General features: G+C 46.3%; 2 protein-coding genes across 3 annotated transcripts in view; one reads left to right on the plus strand and one right to left on the minus strand.

Moving 5' to 3' along the window:
- The window catches only part of Ankmy2 (ankyrin repeat and MYND domain containing 2), a 53,148-nt gene extending 36,892 nt beyond the window's left edge, over positions 1-16,256 (minus strand). The window contains exons 1-3 of one of the 2 annotated variants that reach the window (XM_087911832.1): positions 16,005-16,256; positions 4,010-4,074; positions 262-400 (exon numbers count right to left, since the gene is read on the minus strand). In XM_087911832.1, the coding sequence (XP_087767958.1) occupies positions 262-400; positions 4,010-4,074; positions 16,005-16,071 (271 nt within the window). In that variant the 5' untranslated portion in view covers positions 16,072-16,256. The remainder of the gene's footprint in view (positions 1-261; positions 401-4,009; positions 4,075-16,004) is intronic. The other variant, XM_087911833.1, reaches the window with a different exon arrangement.
- A 349-nt stretch (positions 16,257-16,605) lies between these two features.
- Positions 16,606-27,086, plus strand: part of Bzw2 (basic leucine zipper and W2 domains 2) — a 50,966-nt gene continuing 40,485 nt past the window's right edge. Inside the window, exon 1 of the mRNA XM_048415493.3 lies at positions 16,606-16,759. The gene's annotated coding sequence lies outside the window, so the exon portion shown is untranslated. The remainder of the gene's footprint in view (positions 16,760-27,086) is intronic.

Here is a 27,086-nt window from a genome sequence, read left to right on the forward strand (position 1 = left end):
GGTTTCTCTGTGTAGCCCTGGCTGTCCTGTAACTCGCTCTGTAGATCAGACTGGCCTCGAACTCAAAGACTGTCACCTTGTCTCTGCATCCTGAGTGCTGGGATTAAAGGCTGCATTACAGCTTTTCAGAAGTCAGTTCTCGCCACTCTTTCTATTGAGCCTCTAAGAGTTACTACAGGAAAACATGCATTAGCTGTAAAATCCGTGCCCATTTAAACTGTGTAGGTAACAAACACTGACGAGTAAATACTGAAACTTCACCGGAAAGCGCAGCGAACATGAGGGCTGTGTATCCGTGCTCATGCTGGTGGCAGTTGACATCGGCTCCATGGCGCAGAAGCAGCCTGCACATATCAAGCTTTCCTTTATATGCCGCGTGCATTAAAGGAGTCATTCCATTCTTTAAACGGAAAGGAAAACATATTAATTATGCACATTTCCACTCTCATAACACATGGACACAAACATAAAATAATAAAATCATCCTTAAAACCCATAGAGTATATTCATTACCTCAACTTCTGAGGGGAAAAAACATTATTTTTTTAAACAAATTAACAAAGAGAAAAGACATGTTCCACCTCACAGACTATTAGGTAAGTAGAACATAGATCAGAACCCAGATCACCTAAGGTCCTCATTTCCCCACACTCCTAGTTCTTATGACACCAATGGACACCAGAAAACAAAAGACAGGCAGCTAAAATGTGAGGACCACGGGTTCAAAGCCTGCCTGAGCCTGGGTCACTTAGTGAGACCTATCTCAAAATAAAAGGTTTAAAAAGGGTGTGGAATATAACTTAATGATCCAACACTTGCCTGGCACGTGCAAGGCCCTGCTGTCAACCTCCAGTACCAAAACAAAACAAACCCACACCAAACCAACCAAACCAAACCCAAAATAAATCTGAAATAAACAGAACACTTATCCAAAGGAAAGCTGACTAGATTCTGGCATATTCAAATTAGGTAATTCTGAAGCTATTCAGTGAGTCTGGAGAGAGTGAGGTGGCTCACTGGGAGAAAGGGCTTGCACCAAGCCTGGCTCCTGGAGCTGGATCAGCAGGGCCACTGGCAGGAGTGAGCCAGCTTCAAAAGCTGTTCTTTGAGCACATGGGGTCCCACACACGCACGCGCGCGCACACACACACACTATAAACAGGTAAAGATGATGTTTTCTTTTCTATTTTGGAGGAGACAGAGAGATGGCTCGGGGCTTAATATTGCTAACTGCTCTTCCAGAGGACCTGAGAACAGCTCCTAGCGCTCACATCAGATGGCCCCAAACTGCCTGTGACTCTAGATCCAGGAGATCAGATATTCTCTCCTGGCCTCTGTACACACACACACACACACACACACACACACACACACCCAGGAGATCAGATACTCTCTCCTGGCCTCTGTACACACACACACACACACACACACACCCAGGAGACCAGATACTCTCTCCTGGCCTCTGTACACACACACACACACACACACACACACACACACACACACACAGGAGACCAGATACTCTCTCCTGGCCTCTGTATACACACACACACACACACCCAGGAGACCAGATACTCTCTCCTGGCCTCCGTACACACACACACACACACACACACACACACACACACACACCCAGGAGACCAGATACTCTCTCCTGGCCTCTATACACACACACACACACACACACACACACACACACATACACCCAGAAGATCAGATACTCTCTCCTGGCCTCTGTACACACACACACACACACACACACACACACACAAAATATAGACAAATAAATTTAAAAAACTCATCTATGTGTTGTGAATTGGAAATTCTCCGACTATTGCCAATGAGAAAAAGCAGGCACAGGATATATTTAATGCTGTGACATCATATCTTAAAACAAAGATCCCCAAATCATACACACATTTTAATTACACTATGATTTGATTACATATGATTGCAAACATTGAGAAGTATCTGGCAATATTTAAGCTAGACTGAATTGATTGGTCTCCATCTGTTTGTGTTTACCTAATGGAATAATATTACACCACCCACATGGATCCGTGGTATCTCATATATGACCCCTTCATGTCCTAAGGAAGACATTTTCCCTTAGAGGTTTTAGTAGATCTTTTAAAAATCTTGTGTTGCCTTGCCTCCATCTTTTTCTTGGGTGCAGACTACCCAAGAAGGAATGCTCATTGGTATCTACGAGGTTGCCGTTTGCGGTTTTGGTTTTGGTTTTTTAGGGGGTTTTTTTTGCCTTTTTTTTTTTTTTTTTTTTTTGACAGACTGTGCAATCTTGGGCCCAGGGCTGCTGTGTGCAGGTCTGGCAAAGGCGCCGAGCCTGGCCTATCTTCTGCAGTCATGCTCTGCATTTTTATCAGTGTGCTATGTTTGATTCATTCCTGATACCTTCAATTTGAAACAGATAATGAATATATGTAATTCCATAGCTTTTTTGAGTAACATTGTTCCAAAAGTATAATTTAAAACAAAATTTAAAGATTAAACAACGTTTCAAGATTTAGTAAAAGTGTAGTTTACTTAAATTATTTTATCATAAAGAATGTTCTTTCAACTGGGTATAACGATGTGTGCCTTTAATCCAGCAGAGGCAGAGAAGTCTCTATAGAAGTTCCAGGCCAGACAAGGCTATGGAGTGAGATCCTGTCTCAAAAGAATACAAAGGGAAAATATTCCTTCTTGTTAATGAGATGGTAATATGATCTTATGAGGTGTGTGGGTACAATGCAGTTCAGCTCACGAACATAAATATTCTGGTCTTATATAAACAGTTTGTTGTTTTGAATGTCCATTCTTGAGATATCTTTAAGCAAACTATGATCTCTGTGGGTAATTTTAACTTTTTATCAGTTGTGTAGGAGTTTCTTGTTTTTCATTCAACAGAAAAGTTTGACTCCTTTTAAGAATTTAAGAATTATTGAATTAAAAACATCCCAAGGTCGGCAGGCATTTCACTAGTTTGCTTATTTTTTATTTTTAAATCTAGCACATTACATTTGGTAAACTTGTTTAATGTTATACGAAATTTATTTTTTAAAATAGTATAACATGTATGATCTATTAGCATATAAAAGATCATGTTCCCATGTTTTGTAAAAAATGGTAAAAGCTGGGTGTGGTGGTACTTGGCCTTTAATTCCAGTACTTGGAAACAGAGGCAGGTGGATCTGTGTGAATTAAAGGTCAGACTGGTCTACAGAGCTAGTTACAGGCCAGCCAGTGCTGAATAGTAAGACCCTGTCTCGAGAGAGAGAGAAGTTATTTGGAGACAGATGTGATTACAAACACCTTTAATTTCATACCTGTGTCCCAGAGCTTGGAAACCAAGGCAGGTGGCCTAAGAGTTCAAAGGGTAGCAGGGGACTTAGAGTATTAAGATTCTATCTCAAGAACAACAACAATAAAGTTAAAATGAAGAAAAAGATGAAGAGGGGAGGGAGAAGGAAAAGAAAAGGGGGTTACAATTCGGGTTTAATTTGTACTTATTAGATTGCTCATAAGATTGGCCATGTTTTCATTGTCTCTTGTCTTGATTTAAGTAATACAACCCGAGCACAGAAATGCTACAAAACAACTTCTATTGAAAGATTTTTGCACTTCCCAGTGTGTGTGTGTGTGTGTGTGTGTGAGAGAGAGAGAGAGAGAGAGAGCACGCGTGCGCGCACACACACAGGTATGTCTGCCCATGTTTGCCCAAGCTAGAAACTGATGTCAAGTGTCTCACTCTACTGCTTTCCACCTTATCCGCTGTTTTGGCTAGACTGACTGCTGCCAGTGAGCTCTGGGCACCCTGTTTCTGCCGTCCGCTTCCCACACCAGTGCCGGGGTTACAGGTGTGTACCGCCAAGCCTGGTTTTCACACGGGTGCTGGCCATCTGAACTCAGACCCTTGTGGTTGCCTGGCAAGCACTAACCCACCGAGCCATGTCCCCAGTGCCTGTCGTCATTCATCCTCTCAGGAAGAAAAATACTGCATTAATTTTACCTCATCCAAACAGTTGACATGAACATTCTTACTAGACAACAGTGTTCCAGCTTCTTGGACGGTACCTTTAAAAAAAAAGAAGAAGGTGGTAAACCATCTCTCACGAGAGAAGGGGACGCGAAGGTGAAGGCAACACAGTTTAAACGGCTGTCGGTGAGACTAGGCTCATCCGCTCGGGTGCTAAGACGTAAGCACCCAGCCACATCCTGCTTGCTTCACAAGCATTTCTCCAGAGAAGCAGTTTCAAACAAGCTCACATGGTTCCATCTAGGTTTTACTTTCATTGACCTTAAATGATATCACCTTGGCCCCATTTTCTTTTTGGCAGTCCTACTGTAACCACTCGGCATAGGAGTTAATGCCAAGGCAAACCCTAAAGGCAATCTAATCCAAATCACCATCCTGAACTGACAATCTCATCTGTGTTTATGCTTAGAACTCAAGATACAGTCGGTATTGTATCAGGTGTCTGCACTGGGTCTTGCTCACGAGGGCCTCTTGTTAAGAGGAGGCTTGGTTTGGAAACCTCTGGTCAGTATTCAGTCTCCCATGCTGTAGAAGATTGCACTCGAATCTGAAAAGCCAGTCTTCTACAAATCTGGAAACCAGCTGGAGTTGGATGAGAATGATCAGGTTTTTCCAGTTTTGTGTGCAACATGACAGAAAGCGGCTGCAGAAGAGACCGTCAATACTATCAGCCCATGACAGCCACACGTTCTGCCCAATAATTTCCAGGCCTGACTGGAAGAGAACAATGAAACTGAACAGCCTCCGAGTATGAGGATGAGCTATGCCTCCCCTCTAAAAGGAGATCAAAGGCAGGAGCACCCCAAGTGAGGAAGAGGAAAAGTGGGGTGCAGACTGAACACCAGCGTGCTTCTTTCCCACGGTATGATCTGTAGGCAGGTCCCCTGAGGGCTCTTCACCACCGCAGGAGAAGCAGCGATGCCACTGTGTGTGTTGGGAAAATGTCAACAGAATGATCTACACGACCCGGGAGTGTGACAGCCACTATTTTTGTAAATGCTCTGTTTGCTTTTACTTCCCCTGAGGGCAGTTGGTATCATTCATTGGTTGAGTGGCTAAAGAAAAGGAGACATTTGTTGCAGTACACGCTAGCCAATCTGACCTAATTGGTGAGCTCCAGGCACAGAGAGACCCTATCTCAAAGGAGATGGATAATGTTCCTGATAATGTCACCCAAAGCTGTCCATGCACGTGTGCACACACCCAAGAGGAAGACACTCTAGAGCCTATTAACGGCTCGTACTTTCAACTTCAGCCCAGCCTATAGCTTCCGGACAGGGACTTTCTCAAACAGGCTCAAAAGATGGAGAATAAAAGGTCCTTCATCCCATGTGCACTGAGGAAGGTGCTCCAGTAGACTCCCACAGAAGTCTATTTGTAAGGAGCCGCCAGGATGTCGCCTTGGTGAGATAGTGCCAGTGGTCCTACAGCCTGGAGGTATACAGATCCTTTGATGCTGCCGTGCGGGCCAGTGTTTTGGGGCCTGTGTTTTGCATTTCAGAGCCTTGGTTCCCTGACCTGTGCTGTGGCCTTGGGCCCTAGCAGAATGGCATCAACCAATCAGCATTCGAGCCTCTCACCCTAGAAAAGCGGCTGCCTTTGGGTTTTTCACTCTCTCTCTCTCTCTCTCTCTCTCTCTCTCTCTCTCACTTTCTCTTTCGCTTTCTCTCTCTCTCTCTCTTCCTCTTTCGCTTTCTCCCTCTCTCACCTTCTCTCTCTCCCTCTCTCTGTCTTTTCTCTCTTTTCCCTTCCCCCAATTTTCCTCAACCGAGGGCTCCGAATAAAGGTGTGATTTAGGAAGAAATCTCGATTTCGTGGCCGTTCATTCCTGCTGGTCAGGAAGCGCGCCGCAACTGGTGCCTAAAAGCCTGGGAAAAGTAGAAATCAGACATCGGATACAGAGAGCCGAGTTTTTCAGAACCTGACACGTGGAGCAGTGAGTGATGTCAGTTAAATCCTCCAGGTAAAAGAGGAGGAAAAAGTATGGAAAGAATATAGGCCTAAGAAAAGGAAAAAAAGAAAAAAAATCAAAGAAAAGGTATCTGAAAGAAGGTACTAAAAGTAACAGGGAAGAAAAACCCCATAAGTTCAGTGCAGGAGGAGCTTGAGAAAACAGCAGCCAGAAAAGCGAGGAAACTAAAGGCGGGACTATGAGGATGATGGGGTACGGGAGACCGCGGCTTCCGCCCCTTCTCCATCCGTCCCTCCACCTGCGTACTCGCTGATAGAGACTGGGGACTGCAGTCTCGGTCTCGTAGGGAGGCGGGCTTGATCATGTTTGGGGACTGCCTTCCCTGTTCTTAAAGAGCCAAAGAGTTTTTGAGGTGATTCTCACCTAATTTTGAGAATGCTAGGCAATCGTTGCAGTGACTAACTGACATGCAAGTAGGCCGGCGTGGTGGTGGACACCTGTAGTCCCAGCTACTCGGGAGGGAGATGCAGAACTGCACTGGTGAGTGCTAACTTGTCCGGGAGGCGTGGCCATGCTAACCAGATTCTGGCGGGGGGGGTTGCTGGAGTCCGCAGAGGCTTCTGTAAAAAGCCAGGTCTCCATGGCAACATGGGCGGACACATTCAGGGTGCACGGAACGCGGTACCGGATAAACCAGCGCGCTCGCGGAACACGCACAGCCCGGGGAGGGGCCATGCCGTTGTTCGGGCGGGCCATGCCAAGTGTACCAGAGGCAGGCTGCGCGCGTCCTTAACTAAAGCAGGCAACAGCCAGGGCGAGTTTTGTTTCCAAGGGAACTAACTCCACGCAGCTACGCAGACTGGGAAAGCTTCTATGACATTTGACAAGGTCCATAAGACCAAAGCGCGCCAGAGGCGGAGCCGCCACAGCGCGCCGCGCCATCAGAGAGCAAGCCAGGAATTCACAGTCAGAAAGAAACATTTATCCCCCAAATTACACCGTCCCTTCTCAGCAGGAAGTAGCCAGACAAGACTGTCGACGCCCATTTTCCCTCAAAAACTTCAGGCAGGACTGGTCGTAATTATCATAATAAAAGCGCAATCAAGGTTTAGAAGCAGCAAGCAGGCAGTACCGTATTCTTTTAAAGCAAAGAGCAGCTACAGTTAGTTTGCCTGTTTCCTAAGTAACAAAGGCGGATCAATTGCCTGGGGCAACAGGTGGAACAAACAATGCTAGACCTAGAGGTTTTTTCATCTGAATAGAGGGGCCTGGAGAGATGGCTCAGAGGTTAAGAGCACTGCCTGTTCTTCCTGAGGTTGTAAGTTTGATTCCCAGTGACCACATCATCTTAGATCTAATTTTTCTCCTTTTTAAGGAAAGGTTGTTTACACGTTTTTAGAGGACTCCAGGCTGGGAACAGGAAAATGGTTTTCTCATATTTTTGGAGCAATAAACTCATCTGTGCCAGATTTAAAACGGTTTATTTTAAAACTTAAATCTCGACAGCTTTAAATTAGAGATTATAACAGATTCAAAGGTTCCTTAATTATACAGGATTTTAGGTCTGTATTTTCTCATAAGGGTAATAATTATTTTAATTAAAAGTCTAAATTTTCATCATAAATTTGATGGATTTTCAATAATATTGTCAATTTGGCTATATTGGCACTGTTTCCTCAAGAAAATAGGAGATCTCTCCATTATTTAATGACTAAAATTTCTTATAAGGTTAATACATGTTTTTCAATTTATATAGAGTTACTCAAAAAATATTTTATGGCACTTATGACTATCTCATTTATTGTTTACAAGTCAGGAAGCCAGTCAGGTCAAGTCAAACCCTGTCAGGTCCTTAGGCCTGGCCTCTGGTGCTTGTTAACGTGGGATAGCGTCCAGGGGCTCAGACGACTTCCTAGTTTATATCTGATAACAGGCATGTTAAAGAAATACATTTGGGTTATTTTCAGATTCTATATTGATAAAATAATTCTACTATAAACATGGTTAAACACATGTCCTTGTGACATGGTTAAACATCTTTTGTATATAGGCCCAAAAGAGACATAACTAACTCTTGGGATAATTCATGCCACCCCACTAGCGGGGGGGAAAGGTAACTTATGTAAAAATACATTGCTTAGAGGCCTGGGCATCTTGGGGAAAGCCAAGTCGTTTAAAAACCGACAATGGCCCAGCATATGCCTCACAGGGCTTTAAAGCCTTTTGCAAGCAATTACAAGTTGAACATACCACTGGCCTACCATACAACCCTCAAAGCCAGGGTATCGTAGAAAGAGCAAATAGAAATTTAAAGGAAATTTTACAAAAACAGAGAGGGGGGTTAGCTGTAGCAGCTTCCCCCAGAGAAAGGATTTCTCTTGCATTCTTTAATTCAAAATATTGCTGGAAAAACAGCAGCAGACAGACATGCCCTGTTTGAAAGCAATTCAGTCTAATTCTAAGGCCTGCTGTAATGGCACAGGCAAACAAGATTTGCTCTTTGGAACAGAGACCTGTAGATCTCTAAGTTCAAAACCAGCCTACTTCCAGTACTGACTGTGCTGAATTTTTACACTGAGTTTTTAGTACTCTTATTTGTTAATTTGGGAGAAGAGTTTTGTTTATGTTTTTTTCTAGGAATGCTGACATGCATCTGGGTGCCAGCAAAACTGACCAAAAGAAGTAAAGGATGCTACAAAGGATGAAGATTCGAGCGGAGACAGCAGAGATGACCCTCGGGCGGTGTCAAGAGCAGCTGTTTCACGTTATCACCTTGAGCAGCACCCTGTGCAGCCTCTTACCTTTAAACAGTTTTCTGACTGATTCTATTCTGCCTTTCTCCTTCCTTAGGAATGGGTGGGAACAGAGATATTCTTGGCATCTGTGTCTAGGTGGAAGTGCTGTATGTCTCTGATTGTGTGTGCCACCTGCTAGCCCAAAAGAGGAGGAACAAGGTCTTTGTGGCACAGGCCTTGGCAGCCTTGGAATGTGTATCCTCACCCCAAGTTTGGCTCTCAGCCTTAAAGAGCTCATAGGCAATTAGCCATGCATAGCCTTTGCACCCTCAAGGGACCAGATAGTCCCACTGCACAGAGGAAGGTATGCATAGGTGGAGGGTATGCAGACACAGCCCTTTACTCCCAGGGAAGTAGTTGTCCCATTGCACGGGAAGGGTGTGTCTTGCTTTTCTTTCCTTTAATCGGTCCACACATCATGAGGTGGGGACCAGATTGGGAAATAGTTTTGCCTTATTGCTCTTAAAAACAAAAAAGGAGGAGCTGTAAGGAGCCGCCAGGATGTCGCCTTGGTGAGATAGTGCCAGTGGTCCTACAGCCTGGAGGTATACAGATTTTTTGATGCTGCCGCGCGGGCCAGTGTTTTGGGGCCTGTGTTTTGCATTTCAGAGCCTTGGTTCCCTGACCTGTCCTGTGGCCTTGGGCCCTAGCAGAATGGCATCAACCAATCAGCATTCAAGCCTCTCACCCTAGAAAAGCAGCTGCCTTTGGGTTTTTCGCTCTCTTTCTCACTTTCTCTTTCTCTTTCTCTTTCGCTTTCTCTCTCTCTCTCTCTCTCTCTCTCTTGCTTCCTGCTCTCTCACTTCCTCTTTCGCTTTCTCCCTCTCTCACCTTCTCTCTCTCTCTCCCTCTCTCTGTCTTTTCTCTCTTTTCCCTTCCCCCAATTTTCCTCAACCGAGGGCTCCGAATAAAGGCGTGATTTAGGAAGAAATCTCGATTTCATGGCCGTTCATTCCTGCTGGTCAGGATATGTTTATGGAGTAAAAGAGAACACTATCAGAACTGGAAGCATCACACAGCCTGGCGCATGTTGAGGTCTCAGTAGAGAACAGGCTTCTAATCCTACAAAATGTTTGCCCAGTGGCCAACAGCCTACAGAGATAGCAGGCAAGCTGTCCAGCATAAAGCGGGGAGGATATTTTCTCCTGCTAAACTCTTCACTCAGTAGGCTCAAGACCTTATTTACAACACCAGAGACTCCCCCCATTTCTGCCACACACACACACACACACACACACACACACACACACACACAGCAGTTCTCCAGCAGACATCAATGAGATGTCTTCCTCAGGTTTGACGACACACAAGACTCAAGGAAACACCAAGCTCACATTTTCCTGTTAATTATAAAAGGTGTAGAACAGTGGTTCTCACCTGTGGGTCTCGATTCCTTGAGGGTGTAATGACCGCTTCACAGGGGTCACGGCTCTATATCAGATTTTTACATTATGATTCATAACAGCAGCAAAATCACAGTTATGAAGGAATAATGAAAACACTTTTATGGTTGGGGGTCACCACAACATGAGAAACTGTATTAAGGGGTTGCAGCATTAGGATGGTTCAGAACCCCTGGTCTAGATGACTAAGACATGATATATGGGAGGAGGCATAGAACCCTCTTTGGGCAACCCATCTTCCAGCAATCTGAACACTTTCTCCACCGGGTATTTCAGAAATATTTTGAGATTTTGATGCATAGATATGATCCATTATTAGCTCAGTCTTTGGCCCCTCTCCCTTTCCTGAAGTGAATGGGAGCAAGGAGAAGCTGAAAGTTCCAAGCTTGTAATTGTGGCTTGGTCTTCCTAAAGACCAGTCCATGCTGTTGGGCTATCTAGGAGCCCACCAAATGGTAACTAATAAACAGGGACATGCCTGTCACCTAGGAAATGCCAAGAGATATCAGAATAAAAGATGTACCCAGAACTCCTGTCATTGTCAAGGGAGGAGAGGGCTTTAAGAACTGTGTGCCAGGAAACAAGGGCAGAGAACAAGTACATCTTATACCCCACCCATGCAGACACATACATGTACACAAACGGATTTATGCAATCTCCTACATCAGCTTTTTGAGATGCAGGGAGCAGGATGAAAAACGTCTGCAAAGAGTTTGAGCTTCTGCAGAATAAAAATAGATGAATGAATTATCCAGGGGGAAATATATGTCTAGTATGACTTTTAATTTGGTGGTCCCAATCTAATGACACCAAAGGGAAACTCCGGAACAAGCCAAACATCAGAGATGTGAAACACGTGGCTCACGCAGAATTCACGCTTCACTTATTCCTCACCCTCCACAGGGGCCTCTCAAATCATGACCTGCAACTGGGTTTTTAAAAAGCTGTTTTACTTGAGGAAAGAGATGTGTTCTATCTAATTTAGCAAACACTTACAGTAGGAGAGGCAACCCCGTGAGAAGGACCCGGATTGGACTGGATCAGCCTTCATGCAGACAAAAATCAATGGAGCAAAACGAATGGAAGCTAGTAATGCTTTGCTCCTTTCGAGAGCTCCTGGTGCCTTCATTGGAATGGGACTGATCAGTTTTATCTAGGTAAACCGGCACTGGCAAACAAGAGACACTAAACGAGGCATTCTCATTGTCACTACCTTCCACCACCGATGACACTTTCAGGGCTACTGTGAGACTCCAGCAGACCAAGCCCTAACTCTCCTAACAGTACACAGAGAATTCTGAGGAAGGCTTGGGCTTGCCTTAATAGGGACGCACCGTAAGCCTTCAGTGTTCTTTGTGCCTTTTCTCCATTTTATGTGCATGAGTTGTGTGGCCTGCATGTCAGTCTATGTGGTACATGTCTGTCTGGTACCCACAGAGGCCATAAGAGAGCATCCGATCCCATGGGCCAGGATGTAGAGATGACTGTGAGCCAGCACGCAGATGCTGGGAATGGAACCTGGTCGTCTCTGGAAGAGCAGCCAGCATTGCTAACTGCTGAGCCACCTTTCCAGCCCCCTCAAGCTCTTCTTATTTTCCATTCAGGGCAATTATTATTATTTTGAGGTCCTAGTTAACATATGTGGGACAAGAGCTCTACCCCATAGCTATGCCTTAGGTGTGTATAGATTTGAATAACTATTTAGTAGATGTCAAAAGATACAGTTTGAAAAAAATATTTAGCCAGGCAGAGTTGGCACACACCTTTAATCCCGACACTCAGCAGGCAGAGGCAGGAGGATTTCTGAGTTCAAGGCCATCTTGGTCTACTAGTGAGTGCCAGCATAGCCAGGGCTACACAGAGAAACCCTGTCTCAAAGAAAAAAAATATTTATGTGTAGAGCATTTTGCCTGCATGAATGTATGTGTACCACAGATCTGTCTGGTGCCGTGGAGGTCAGAAGATGGCATTAGACCCCTGGACCTGGAGTTACAGAAGCTTGTGAAACAAGGGGGCGCAGAACCCAGGTCTACAAGCGCAATGAGTGCTCTTAACCACTGATCCACTACCCCAGATCACCAAAATGGATACGCAACAGCATCTATATCCAATTAAACATTGGATATTTATAACATGCTATGATGTTTATATATAATATGCTATAATGCTTATCTATAAGTAAAATTATGTAGAGATATCTCAAACACCTTAACTGTATGATGTATGTGGAGGGTAAATGCATATACATATGAAGTCTAATACTAATTAATCTTATTAAATAAAAACCTTAATAAATAAAAAGCAGGAGTCAGATATCAGGTTGGAAGCTGAAAGATCAGTGAGGCAGAGCAGCCAGCAACTAGAGACTTCTTCCCTCTACGAAATCTCAGACCAAACTGCGGGGGAGGGGGGGTGAGATCCTGTCTCTACAAAACCTCAGATGAATGGGTGGCGATCCTGTCTCCACCCGCCTTACATCCTAGCATCCACCTTGCTAGTGCTGGGATTAAAGGCATGTGTAGCTTGATTAATAAAATCCCAGAGACAGATATCAGGCTTCAACCTGAAGGTCAGAAAAGCAAAATACTAGCTACTGGCTCTTACCTCTACCTCAGTCCAAAAATGACAATTCTGCCTGCCTCCAGGAATCTTAGGAATGAGACTGTGTCTGAGAGCTGTCTTCTCCTGTCTTACATTCCTCTCAAGGGATGGGATTAAAGGAGTGCACCACTACTGCCTGGTTTCTGTGGCCAACTAGTGTGGTTACTGGGATTAAAGATTAAAGGCGCGTGTCACCACTACCTGATCTGTAAGGCTGACCAGTGGGGCTGTTTTACTCTCTGATCTTTAGGCAAGCTTTATTTATTAAAATACAAATGAAATATCACTATAGACATGAGCCGTCCACGTGCTGGGATCAAAGGTTTGAGTCTCCCATGGGATCAAAAGCACGACATCCCAAGTACTGAGATTAAAGGTGTGTGCTACCACTGTCTGGCCTCTATGATTAACTAGTGGCTGGCTCTGTCCTCTGAACTCCAGGCAAGCTTTATTTGTCAGAACACACACAACACAAGTGTGTGGGGGTCAGAAGACAACCAGGGAGACCACAGTTCTCCCTCTATCTTTATGTGGTTTCCAGGAACCAAACTCGGGGTGTCTAGTCTGCTCAGAATGGATTTTATCACAAGTGCCCTAACCCTTAAAGAAAACAGATAGTGATATAAACTGCTATCATCAGATATAAAGCTATGAAAATGTTAAGATATGGACAACTGGAGGCTGGAAGGTCAGCCCATAGTTAGAAGTACACACTACACATGTGGAAGACTGAGTTCAGTTCCCAGCACCCACAGAATCCACATCCGGTGGTTCACAGCCCCCTGTAACTAACCCCAGTTCCAGAGGATCTGAGACCATCTGGCCTGCAAAAGTACCTGCACTCTACAGTGCACATGTACGCACACACCATGTCTTAAAAATATATATTTTTTAATCAAGACACTTCTACTACCTCTGCTATAGCATGTGCTCTGAAACAGTAGATTTCTGTAGATTTCTTAAGGTTCTCCCTCTGCAGTTTCCTTCTCTATGAAGGGGAAATATTTTCCCAAACCACAGCCAGCAGGGTGTGGTTGACATGTTACCTGTACTAACTCACTTCATCCTTACAACAGTGTATGAAGTAGGGATTATTACACACACCCACAGAACTTGACACTTGCAGAAGGCCACAGACCAGGAAACAATGGTGGTGGTGTTGGGATCTGGACTGCCATGGTGTCCTGCTTAGCTTTCTATTGCTGTGATAAAACATTATTACCAAAGCAATTCAGGGAGGGAGAAACACTCCGTCCAGGCAGGAACCTGAAGGCAGGAGCTGATACAGAGGCCATGGAGGGGTGCTGCTTACTGGCTTGCTCCCAACAGCTTACACTGCTTTCTTGTAAAACCCAGAACCAATTGCTCAAAGGTGGCACTGGCCCTAGTGGGCTGGGCCCTCCCATATCAATCATTAATCCAGAAAATGCTGGCACAGACTTGTAACCTGTTGGAGATATTTTCTCAATTGAAGTTCCTCTTCCTAGACAGCTCTAGCTTGTGTCAAATGGACAAAAACAAACAAACAAAAATCTAACCCAGACACATAGTTAATGACCATTCCACGATGCTTCCTGATGTTTTCAGAAAAACAAAGCACAGACCTTGAGCTCCTCTAGATGAAATGTATGAGTACATGCCATGTACTCAGAAGGGCACTCACTAAAACTTCCTTGGTTCTGCACTCGCTGGCTTGGAGAGATTACACCAGTGAACACCAGCATCTGCGTTCTCACAAACCTTGAGCAAGAGGTGGCCCAAGAAGACAAGTGACTCGCATACTGTTTCTGCTGGATGCAGCCTTTAGAAGAAACCCTTTCACACCTCTGAGCACATCCGAGAACTTTCACCTCCCCCTTCAGACCTTATTTTCTCCAGCTGCTCACTGGCTTTCACTTTCAAGTGAACATGTGATACCTTTGGCCTGTTTAAAACCAGAATTAACATCCCTGGTGGATTATGCGCTCTGTCCTCTCTTATTTTTGGTGGGTACAGTACCCAGCACGTAGCTGGGGCTCCTGTTCACTCAACTAAATCCCGGAAACACAGAGACGGCAGAGAAAGACAGAAGTCATTTGGGAGTCGTGCAGGTCACAGAATGAAAATCCAACCCCAGAGCTCTGAGATTTCAGGCAAATATCGATTACCCTGAAAATCTAGTCATGGCTGATTTAGATGCGAGATCAGTTCCTAGTCACCTGTCGAGTTCAAACATGATAGTTTTCTCTTTTCATTCTCTTCTTAGAAAGAATGCCTTGGCCTTACTCTCTGTGGTTCTGGATTGGATTTGGCTACGTAAACTGTAAACCCAGGGGCCCCGTGTTACAAATGTCCGGCTTCTCTGCATTTCGAGGACATATGTTTAATTCTTGAACTTAAAGCATGAGCGTTAGTCACGTCTGCAGCCCCCTCATCTCAGCAAAGTGACAGTGCACGTGACCAGCCAATGACACCTGACAGGTAACGGAATGCGGCTGGGAACTTGTCTAGGACGTCCACTCGGAGACGAGTGGGGGGAAACAAGGCTTCTGGTTGGCCTAGGTGGCTTCCCTTCCTACAAGCTGCACGGCGGAGGCGGGACTCGAATCCACGAAGTAAAAGGGAAAGCAAGCGACAAGAAACACGACAACAGATCTCAAACGTGCAACACCCGACCAATGGCGGCAGTGAGCGTCTGGCCCACCTCCTGGCTTTTCCTGCGGGTTACTGCACCGGCCCGGGCTTCAGGAAGCCAGCCACAGAGGCCCTGGATGCAGAAAGCTCAAGGCGGCACATTCAGACCGAGTTCTGTGCCCTTATAAAGAACCCTTCTAGCTGAGAGCGCCCTCCACCTCCAGCAGGGGCGGGGATCCGCAAGGGATTCAGATCCTTCGGCCTCCGGAAGTCGAAAGGGCCCTTTAGACAACCCGCCTAAGAGCCTAGAATTACCAGGCCACTGTCCGACTGCGGTCAAAACATCCGAGGAGCTGGCATGCATGCACACGCGGAGACAAGCGCCTCACGGCCCCGCGTTACAATCCCAGAGGGGTACTGGCAGTCTGTCCATTTCCAAAAAGCTGATTTAGAGATCTAAACCTCGATCTGATCACAGCAATGCTTCTGCCTCCTATATTCCCCTCCCCTGTGCAATCGGTCCCCAGCTTTCTTTTCCGGATCGCAAGTTGTTCAAGGTCTCCCGGGCCTTGAGCGCGCCCCCAAGCTCCTCCACGCCCCGCGACCAGGTGCACAGCACCCGGGTACTACCCCTGCATCCGTACCTTTCCCGATCACTTCCAGCAGTTCCTTTTCTTCCTGGGTCAGCTCGCCTTTCTTTATGTGACCCATCGTTCCCGCCAGCTTGAAGCTTATTCTATTCCTTTGCTAAGGTTTTAAAAGCGAAAGATGTGTGTGTGCGTCGTGGAAGTCCTCCACAGTCGAGCAACTCGAGGCCGGGGCAGCAGCCCAGCACAGAGGCACTCGCCAGGGTCCAGCGGCTGGGGGGCTGGCGGGTGCGGCGAGCTCTGGCGAGCCGGGCAGGCGCTCTCCGCAAGCACCGCCCCCGCGCCTCATTGGCCCGGCCGGGAGGACGAGCTGCAAACGCAGCAAGAGACTCCAATTGGAGCAGCTCACGAGGTCCAAACCAAAAGGAAACATCCGGAGGGGGTTCAATTTATTGCCTGGGTTTCCAACCCCCAGGCTGACCTATTAAGAAGTACTGGAACACAGTGTTCCTTGAATTCTACATCAAGTACCTCTCTGCCTGGCAGTGGCTTTCAGTAAGGATGCGCAGTGGCGTCGGGATGCCGCTAGACACGCTAGACACACTGCCCCTAGAGTGACGCGATTCGGGCGAGGGGCGGGGCCGGGGCGGGGCCTGGACGGGAGGCGGAGCTAAGTCGGGTTCCGTGTGTCTGTGTCAATGTGTCTGTCCTTCACTCCTCCATTGTCTGCCTCAGCCGCCGCCACTTCCACTGCTGCTGCAGGATCCGCCGCAGCTACCGGTCTCGCGCGTCGTCGCTCCCTCCTTGGACAGGTAAGAGGTGGCCAGGTGGGGTGGCGGGAGCCTAGGGGTGGAAAGAGTCGAAGCCTCCTCCCGGCCAGGGGCTCCCACCGGGCTGGAGACTGGAGGAAGCATGTGCCTCCTGGGGCGGTTGCCTTCCTCTTGGTAGAGAAGCCCCCGCTCCGCGCCATCATCCCTGCACGTACCGTGTATCGGTGCCCCACGAGGAAGTCCCCCGACCTCGCTACGTTTGGCCGCCCCAGGAGCCCCGGGGACCGCGGGCGAGCCGCGAGCTGGCCACGCGGTGGAAGTGGCGGGTGCACATGGTCTCGTGCGTGGCGATCCCCAGGGAGGCCCGCGCCAGCGAGGTGAGCTTGTGATGGGGAGAGAGGCTCGGAGAAGGTAATTTTCTTTTTCCAAACCTCGGCCTCCCTACTGCTTGTCTGTCATATCTCTGGGCCTCTGGAAGCCGTAGAACCTGGACCCGTGGTGTTTGTTAAGGATATTCAGAAGCAAATTTCGCTTGCACTAATACTTCGTTGGGGTGTGGGCAATCTTTGCTGTGAGAGAGTTGCCTGTCTTTGTAACTCAGATTTGGCGATTTATGGAACTAGGGAGGGGAGGGTGGAGAGGGCGGGGATTAAAATTGGTGTTGCTGTCTATATATAGCCTTAGATTAGCTTCTTAATCCAGCCTTCATTCAACTGTGGTGTGGAGCCTGGCGCTTCCACCGTAGGTAGATAATGGGTGAATAAAGTGTACGCCTCTCTGTGGCTCAGATGCAAGACATGCTTGCTAAAATATGCAATCATTCCCCCGAGATGCATATAGGTAGCGTTTTACAGCGTCAATCACAGCTTCTTCAGAAATGACTCTTGGTTTTCCTGTTGTTTCTCTACAGACTAACATTGATGTTCCCCTCAAGACCCAACTGTGCTAGGGAGAAATACTTGAATAATTAATTATGTGGGTGGTTTTTTATTAAGCATCCCCAGTACCACTCTTTCTTTCCCCAGTATCGTTTAGGAAGTGAAATGCCTTTTCCTCTGGCTCTCCAACCTTCATTTGGCTCGACGAATGCACTCACGCTTAAATCTAGGAATGATGTTCACTATGCCCTGCCTTTAACTGAAATATTTTCTAAACTCCAGCTGCCTCCCTCCCCCCCCCCCGCCCGAACCCCCACAGACACATAGAGCTCCAGCTTGGGGTGGGAGGAGCAGATTCTCACATGAAAATGGTTGGTAATTATTCATCTCAATGTATAACAAAGAAACTTTTGTTTGGTGATGCTCTCAAAATGAGGTAGCTGTCCCAACAAGCAGTAGGGCTTCTGAGACTGACCAGTGCTGGGTAGCACTCACAGTGGGGCTGTGCCTTAGCGATGGATTTGCCACAGGAGCCCACATAGCTAAGAAAATGCCTGAGAGTAACCCCACCATGTGACTGCATATCATATCAGCAGATGCATAGACAGGATTGGACACCTAACGGCCAGTATTTCCATCTCTCGTGCCAAATCTGGGCCATGGTTACTTGAAGGTCACACCTGTTTGTCTCACTGGGGTTGTCGGTTCCCCAAGGATAGCCACATCGGATGTGTTTGCGTGGTGCTGTAGCACCTGGTGGTTAGTCTTCGGAATGCGCGCCTTTAAATTAATTAAATTGGTGATATTTAAGGACAAAGAAAAACATCCATCTAAAAGAGATCTAGATAAATCCTGTGTTGAGCTGGGATTTGGGGAACAGATACCTGATGGAGAGTGTTCTGAGGGGGTGTCAGTAAGAGGGAGCATTGTGCAATAGAAATAGTTTAATGAAATGTGTTCTCATCAAAGAAGTCTGCTGATAAGGAAGTAACTGTTTCTGAATTAGCCAGTACTGTCTCCATTTATGAAGATAAGAACAGCAGCTAAAGGAGGTTAATTTAACCTCAGCCCCACAGTTAGGAAATAGGGAATCTGGCATTAGCTCCTTTTTGATCTGTCTTTAAACCCTTTTGTAGGGTGTGGTGGTGCACACCTTTATCTCAGCACCCAGGAGGCAGAGGCAGGCAGGTCTTTCTAAGTCCAGGCCAGCCAGAGTTACATAGTAAGATCCTGTCTCAAAGGTTAAAAAATAAAATAAAACACATAGCCAAACTGAATGGGGGGGGGATAAAAAGGAAGGGCATGACTGTTCCTAGGTATGGTGGAGGACAAAAGTTATATAGATAAAAGGGAGAGTCCAGAGTGGACGTGTCCTTGAGCCAGGTCAAGGGGGGGGGGGAGATGGGAGAGAGGGGAACCAGGTGAAGCAGCCAGGAGCTCAAACCGTAAATGAGAGACTGGTAACCAAAATGGCTCCATCATATAAACAAGAATTCCGGGTAGAGGGCAGGTTCTGCCAGCCACACCCTGTACCTGGTAGGGACTGAGGGATGCTGGGAGAACCTGGCCACCAGGTTCTCAGCCTTTTGTCCCTTTGCTCTGGGTCATCTCCGTGTGCTTGGTGGGAAGCGGGGAAGTACATACCCTCTGACTAGCTGTTTTGTATGACGTTCATGAGATCCTATCTGCCAGAGGTCCAGTTCTCCTTTTCACCTCTGTCTGGTGCCTCCTCCTTTACCCAAGCCTTCCCGAGATGTTTGTTTGCCATATATCTGTCTATGCTACAGGGTTTTTATTAACACACTTTGTTTTACATAATGGAGTGTGTGTGTGACAGAGACAGAGACTCCTATTCCGTCCTCACCTTTGTAAACATCGTACTCTCTGAAATGTCAAGCCTGTCCTGTCTGTTACCTCTTACACCTCCTGTGCCCTTGGTGTCTGCTGTGCTCCCCCAAGTTTTGCCTCCCTTCCCACCTGCCTATTTCAAGGCACCCTCAGCTGAGTAAGCACCCAGCAGAGTCCTCCTTTCACCGGCCAATGAGGGAGGCTCCAAGTGGGTCCCAGCAGGCATTTCCAGTCAGCCAGCTCCTCCCACTCTGCCCTAAGGTCACCACACTGCTGGTTCCCTAACTGCCAGTAATCCCCACCCCTTGTTTCTCCTTTCTCTTCCTGGAATCCTCTGTCTGGTTCACCCATTCCCTTCTCCTTCTTTATGGGAATTTCTCTTCTTTGGGTTTATAAGTATTTTTCTCCAGCTGGAATGTGTTTTACCTCACTCAGTAAGGGAAGTACAGACCCTTAGACCATGACAGGGATGTACAGTCTTTGCAAAGGCATGGCACTGACAGTTGACATGGTTACTGCTGCCATCGTTGGCCACCTCTAACGGGTCTGCATTGTGGGAACCAGCCAGCACCCTCAATCCACCCTTCCAATTAGCACCGTTTTCTGGGTCTGTATTCTATGTGAAAATGATACGATTTAGCCAATGACTTTTTCCTCCCTTCCTATAACCACTTTGCATAATTGTTTGGATCTCTTTTCCTTCTTGACGGTAAAGTCGCTGGGTCAGCTCTCTGTTTATGAACACATAACCCAGTACCTTGCTGCTAGTATATGTTCACTACACGCTGAGCTGAATTCATTTGATCTCAAAGTTATTTTAGGTGGATTTGTTTACTTAGTTTACTAATCCTTCCTGGCAGTGTTAAATGGCACTAAACACACATAGCCATAACCAAGGGCAGGCAGTCTTGGGCTTCTTGACACTTGGTGCTACCAGCTAAGGAAAAAGCTTCTCACAAATTTAGCATGCCATTCTCGGTCCCCTGTCCAAGCCCCAAGTCTTTCATTGTCTACTTAAAGATAATACTTTTTATGGGTGGGTGGGGGTCGTTGACAACGAGTTTTGAGTATTTTACCTGAGAGGGAGAGTTTCTCCCCCCTGGTGTTTGACTTCTTGAATTTACGCTAGGTCCCGTCCTTATTGGCTGGAAACTTGATGCTATTAAGCAATTTTGACTTTTCTGACCAGAATAGTATGCTTCTGTTTTCAGAAGATTGCTTATCACCCAGAGATCCGTTTGGAACTATTTGAGAAGGAGATGGTGTACCATTCGCTGCAGCGTAACTGTGACTAGAGGCTGGGACTGAGTGGGAGCTTGGAAGACAAACTGACTGCCTGGTCATTGGTTGAAGCTTTCTGACTAACTTCATTCACTAGCCTTCCTCCTTTTGGCCATGTTTGAGATGTTTTACCATGAGATCTTGAGAAGTACATTTGGGAGTATGACAGTCCCTAAGATATTGCCGCCCCCCCCCCCCTTCCCCGCCATGAGATGTAATATGAACACTTAATGTTGAAGTCATGCAGTTCTTCCCTGGAGTGCTCAGACGGCCACACCTAGCTCTGCAGGGGACTAAACCGTCACAACCCTTAGTGACTTCAGCACAAGTGTAAGAAAGAGGAGCTGACTCCTTTCTTGCCTCATGGGTTTGTGAATATCTTACTGGCAGTTGGCTGCTGTCCCTTTTAAATCGTTTGTAGACAAGTCTAAAAGAAGACACGTAGTTTATCTGAGGAAAAAATCAAGAGGTTAACCAAGTGGAGATATAGGTGTTCTTCTTCTGTCTTGGAAGCCAACTCAGAAGTCATTCCCAAAAAAGGAGTGCCAGAACCGTCCTGCCTGTCGGCTCTGGTAGGACAAGGTTATTAACGTGGGGAAGCCAAGACCGACCAGCATGAGGACGGGTGTGTGCCGAGGGTGTGTGCCCAGGCTCTCACGCATGCTTCACTTAGCTGAGTTTTTACTTGGACACTTACTTTCTGATTCTTGAAACTTTATATCGTGTGTGCCTGGTGTTGACAATTTTCCTGGCAGGTGGGGGGCTCTTAGCAAACATGGGGTTCTGAATCGGACCCCCCTCCATATTGGCAAAAGAAAAGATTTCTCTTTTATATGTTGGAGCTATTGAGTATGATTTCAACATCACTTTCCTAGCTTTGCTTGAAGGGTTTTTAGAAAGCATTTAATTAACACGGACTCCAGCAATATGAGGAGCTGGGGACAGCTGGACTTCTCATTCTTAGCCCTCTCCGGAGTCTGTTTATTGGGGACAGATCTCTTCAGCAAGTGTCTTTGGGGAGGTTAGGTGCCAAGTGGAATGATTTGGCCTGTTCTAAATTTGGCATGTGTTGAGTGAAGAGTGCCAGAAATGCTCAGATGGACCTGTTTGTAAGCTGTCTACTTTGAAAATCAGACTTAAGATGAACCACTGAATGACCCTTAAGGTGGAAAATCAAACTTACGGTGGGCCACTGAACGACAGATATAGTGCTGTCGTGGATTTTCCTGATTTCAGTGTTAGCTGTTTTCTTTGATTTTTGTTTGTTTATGTCAATGACAAGGAAGCATGTAATGATAGAGCTAGTAATGCCCCACTTTAATATCAAGGAGAGAATAACCATTTGGCTAGCTTTAATTCTTTTAAGTCTATAATATTACATTTAATGTGAATAGAATAATCCGTTTGTGTAAATAGAAAATTACATTTTTCCCTTCTTTCCAAATTGTTTTTATCTTAGAGGAGAACTTTTTTGTTTGGTTGGCTTGTTTCAGAGACAGAGTAACTCTGTATCCTTGGCTGTCCTGGAACTCACAGACATCCACCTGCCTCTGCTGGGTTTATAGGTGTTTACTGTCACACCCATCCTAGTGGAGGGCATTTTAAAGAGGCAGGGGTTAGGCAGCACTGTCACGTGGGAAGCCTAAAGAACGGCCCTGAGGGAGGACTGCAAGTGTCCAGCCCTGTCAGCACTCCTGCAGGGCTTACACTGACAGCGTTGTCTGCTGCCGTCCTGTCCTTACAAAAATACTTTACTGCTTTAACTTGTGAAGTTTCCTAGAACTCTGGTGATTTCTTGGCGGGGGGGGGGGGGGGGTGGGGGGGAGGGGAGGGGAGCATGGTCTATGTTTTCCTAAGAATACAAGGTAATAGAATGGGACTTGTATGAACAGGAAAGAGAACCTCAAATTTAATGGTGCCAAGGAGCCTTAAGGAAAAAGATATCACATAATATGCTTGGGAGTGTGAAGATTATTTTCTCTTTTTTTATTTTTTATGAAGATTATTTTTATTCAGTTTGAGTCGCTGCAGGAAATAGTTGAAAAATTGGATCCCATAACATCACAGAAATCATGGGCCCATAAATTTCCCAATAAAGAGACAGTGTGGTTAGACCTTTTCCCTAAAGATACATGCTCATTTTCCTTACTAGAAGTCTATAAAGAATTGTTTGTCATTTTGGTGGTAACCTTCTAATTTAATTTACCCAAGAGCTGACATTAGACTCAAATTAATATTTGTGTGCTACTCTACCTAATTCTAAAGTATAAAGTCTGTGAGACAAAACTTCCTTCAAGACTCTTAAATACCTTTCTAAGATATTGTCACGACGTGGCTCTTGGGCCAGTGTTCTGGATGGAGACAGTGGACTTGTCCCTTCTTTGCCAACTCTAGAGGAGCCAGAGTCTGTACTGGATCACCAATGCTAGCGTGACATGCGTGGCCTCCCTTGAGTGGGTTGAGGCCTCAGAGCTTTATCTGAGGGGTAGTTGAGAGCCTGGGTTTAGAGCCAAAGTATCCTCTCCTTGTGGTGTTACTCATGAGTTAAAAAGTTAGAGAGAGGAAAAAAAGAATCCCACCCTGCTATTCAAACACTAATCAGCCCAGCAGCAGCTCAAGTGAACGATAGGGGGTGTTTTGATACATTAGCTGTCAGGAGGGCCTCTGCTCGGCCATGCCAACTTTTGTCATAGATAGGGACAGAGCTGCACCTGCTGGCAAGTGAACACTAGGGAACTTGTCTGCTCTGGCCCCTCTGCCCTGCAGACCTGGCATACTCGGTAAGCAAATGAATGGTTGGCCTGTGGCTGTACCACTCTGACGTAGGAGATGGGGAAGGGGGAGATCTCTGCAGTAGATAGATCTCTGGCCTGCGTACCCCTCACACTGTTCAGAAAAAGACTGTCTGGGTTTGTACGGCTGTGCTGGTTTTGATGTCTTGTTGACGATTCTGGAGAGATGGCTCAGCAATTAAGAGCACTTGCCCCTGTGGAGGACCCCGTCTCGGTTTCCAACACCCTCATGTGACTCCAGCTCCAGAGGGTTCAGCCTCTTCTTCTGATATTCCTGGGCACCAGGCCTGCTTGTGGTGCACATACACACTTGTAGGCAGAACATTCACACACACATAAAAGAAGTACAAAAGAAAATTTAGGTGCTTCCTTTCCTTTAAATTTGTGTTCCCTGTGATCGTAGATAAAACTGCTGGTGAATACATAACCCTGCCAGTGTCAATGGTTCCAAGCGTCCCTCGGTTCTAGGCTGGCTATGGCAGTTCTGTGTCTATCGCATGTGCTTTCCATGTCTAAAGACATGCATGGGTGTTGTTTAGCCTTCAACTAAAGCTTCCTCTGCTAGGCAGGCTTGGGCAGGTCCCTATCCTGGAAGATGAGGTAGGAGTTTCAAGGCTGAAAGAAATAGTAGTTTGGCTGGTGTTCCGGTAGGTATTTGACCTTGCTGGAGGTTACATGGTGTTACAACGTCCTCCTCCTGGTTACAGTATACAGTAGCTCCCTCACAGATCCTCCTTTCCTCTTTGGTTAAAGCCCTCTAGCTAGTGGCGTTCACTTGGCCCTCTTGCTGTGCTGCTCAGCTTCAGACTCTGGTTGGGACGGTAAGCACAAACATGCCCGTCGGTTTTGTGGTTTTCAGCCTCTGAGTTGGTCTCTGGGACTGGACATTCTCTTCTTTGCTGATCTTCACCTCCTGGTTTTCTTCAACACGGGCAGCCTTTGTTGTGCAACCTGTAAGCTCATCTAAGTGGAGAGGAGATCTTGAAGTAGAGTCATCTTTCACCTGAGTGTGCTGGCGCCCACCTTTAATGCTGGCGTTCCAGAGGCGGAGACAGTTGAATCTCAGTGAGTTCTAGGCGAGCCTGTTCCACATGGTGAGTTTCAGAGAAGTCTGGAAGTTATAGAGAGAGAGAGAAAGAGAGGATGGGGGCACCCAACCTCGATAGATGGATGGAGAGAGAGAGAGAGAGAGAGAGAGAGAGAGAGAGAGAGAGAGAGAGAGAGAGATGATAGCTATCTCAATAATGGAAGTTCACTCAGTGAGTATGAGCATTTACTCAGCAAGTTTGGGGACTGAATCTGAAGCACATATATTAAAAATAGCTGCCAGGGCTTGCTTGTAGTGCACGCCTTTAATCCCAGCACTCAGGAGATGGAGGCAGGTGGATCTCTGTGGGTTCAAGGCCAACCTGGTTTATAAAGTGAGTTCCAGAATGGCTAGGACTGTTCTCTGTCTCAAAAAACAAAAACAAAGAAAATTTGAGTATGGTGCCCCATGCCTATCACCCAGAATTGCAGAGCGGAGACAGGCAGATCCTGAGAGCTCTCTGGCTGACCAGTCTGGCTGAACCGGCAAGCTTCTGATCCACAGAGACATGTTGCCTCAAGACAGTAATGCAGAGAGCAATAGAGATATCTGCAGCCTGCTCTGGGTCCCAGACACTCGTGTGTGTGCAACACAGACAGACACACATACACACCCTTCTGTTCTAAGGAGCTGCATCTGCTAAGCGGTCTAACAAGGATGAGGCTCTGCTAAACGAGTGAGCACTGGAAACGAGGAGGCGATGTCGCTCATGTCTTTTGTTTGATACGCATGAGCTTCTCATATGTAAAAACATTCTCGTGAAAGGATACATAAATGACGCTAAAGCATAAAAATTGCCATTTTCCTAGGACGTGAATCAGAATAAGCAAGGTTGTGGGGGCGAGCTTTAGATTTTATTTTGTCTTTGCTTTAGGTTAGTGTTGGTTCACCCTTGCCGGACCATCATGGTGTTAAAAGCTACTGACAAACCATATTGTCTTTTCTTTCATTTTGTTTTTGTGGTTTTTTGTTTGTTTGTTTGTTTTTGAGACAGGGTTTCTCTGTGTAGTCTTAGAGCCTGTCCTGGAACTAGCTCTTGTAGACCAGGCTGGTCTCAAACTCACAGAGATCCACCTGCCTCTGTCTCCCCCCCGCCACCAAAAAAAAAAAAAAACAAAAAAAAAAACCAGTTCCACTAACTGGGCTACCTGGAAACAAGCATTCAAACATGCACCTGTAGGGGTGATTGTCGCCCAAACCACACGGTGTCAGATCCTCTGCTACTGGTGTCATTGATGGTTGTGAACCACCATATGGGTGCTGGAAATAGAACCCCGGTCCTCTGGAAGAGCAAACAGTTCTCATATAACCTCTGAGCCATCACTCCAGCCTTCATCTCTTCCTACTTCTCTCTCAAATCTTATTTCTCTTCTGCTGTCTTTAACCCTCTTCCTTGGATACCATGGGATGTAAAATTCTCTCAATGTGGGAAAATTGTACCAGTATTACGGATGTAAGTAACATTTTTTGGCGATGGATTTGGACACCTTAATAATAATAAACTCCATCTCATCAATAGTGCATTGGTGTCTCATTAAGAAATGGAAATTCCCCTTGGCGTCGTGTGACCAGGAGGGAACCCAGATTTTCATTTTCTTCTGCTTCTCTCCAGTGTCTTCCATCACCGTCTCCTGCTTCATGGGACTGAGTTGGTACCCACCAGAGGGCTGTCTTCAGAATCTGTGTGTCTTTTCCTACTCTCCTTTTTACTGAGCAGCACAGAAAGCATCACATGGGGAAGAAATGAGGGGCACTTTACAGAATTTTCCAAGGAACTAAGTCACTCCAAAGAATCCCAAGTGACCCAGATAAAAACCCGTGTTATGAAGCATTGTTTATCAAACAATATGTGTGTGCCCCATTCAACATTATAGTGGATATTTCTTTTTTTAATTAATTAATTAGTTTAGTATATGCCTGCCTGCCAGAAGAGGGCGTCAGATCTCATAGATGATTGTAAGGCACCATGTGGTTGCTGGGGATTGAACTCAGGACCTCTGAAAGAGCAGCCAATGCTCTTGATCTCTGAACCATCTCTCCAGCCCCCCGGATAGTCCTTTTTATAAGGTTGCTTCTCAGCTTGTTTGCTGGTTCTAACAAATGATTAGCATTAACACACACAAACACACACCTGGCTGTGGTGGCACATGCCTTTAATCTCAACGTTTAGGAGGCAGAGGCAGACAGACCTCTGTGAACTCCAGGTGTGTTGGCACCTTTAATCCCAGTCCTTGGGAGGCAGAGGCAGTCGGATCTCTGTGAGTTTGAGGCCAGCCTGGTCTACAAGAGCTAGTTCCAAGACAGGCTCTAAGGCTACAGAGAAACTTTGTCTTGGAAAACCAAAAAAAGGCAGGGGGAGGGGAGCAGAGAAAAATGCAGAGCTCAATAAAAATCAATTTAAAAGGGAAAAAAACATACATACACACACACACACACACACACACACACACGTCTGGACCATGGGCACCGGAGAATACACAATG

Source organism: Myodes glareolus, chromosome 11, assembly GCF_982192425.1.
Source record: "Myodes glareolus chromosome 11, mMyoGla1.1, whole genome shotgun sequence".
Classification (NCBI taxonomy): domain Eukaryota; kingdom Metazoa; phylum Chordata; class Mammalia; order Rodentia; family Cricetidae; genus Myodes; species Myodes glareolus.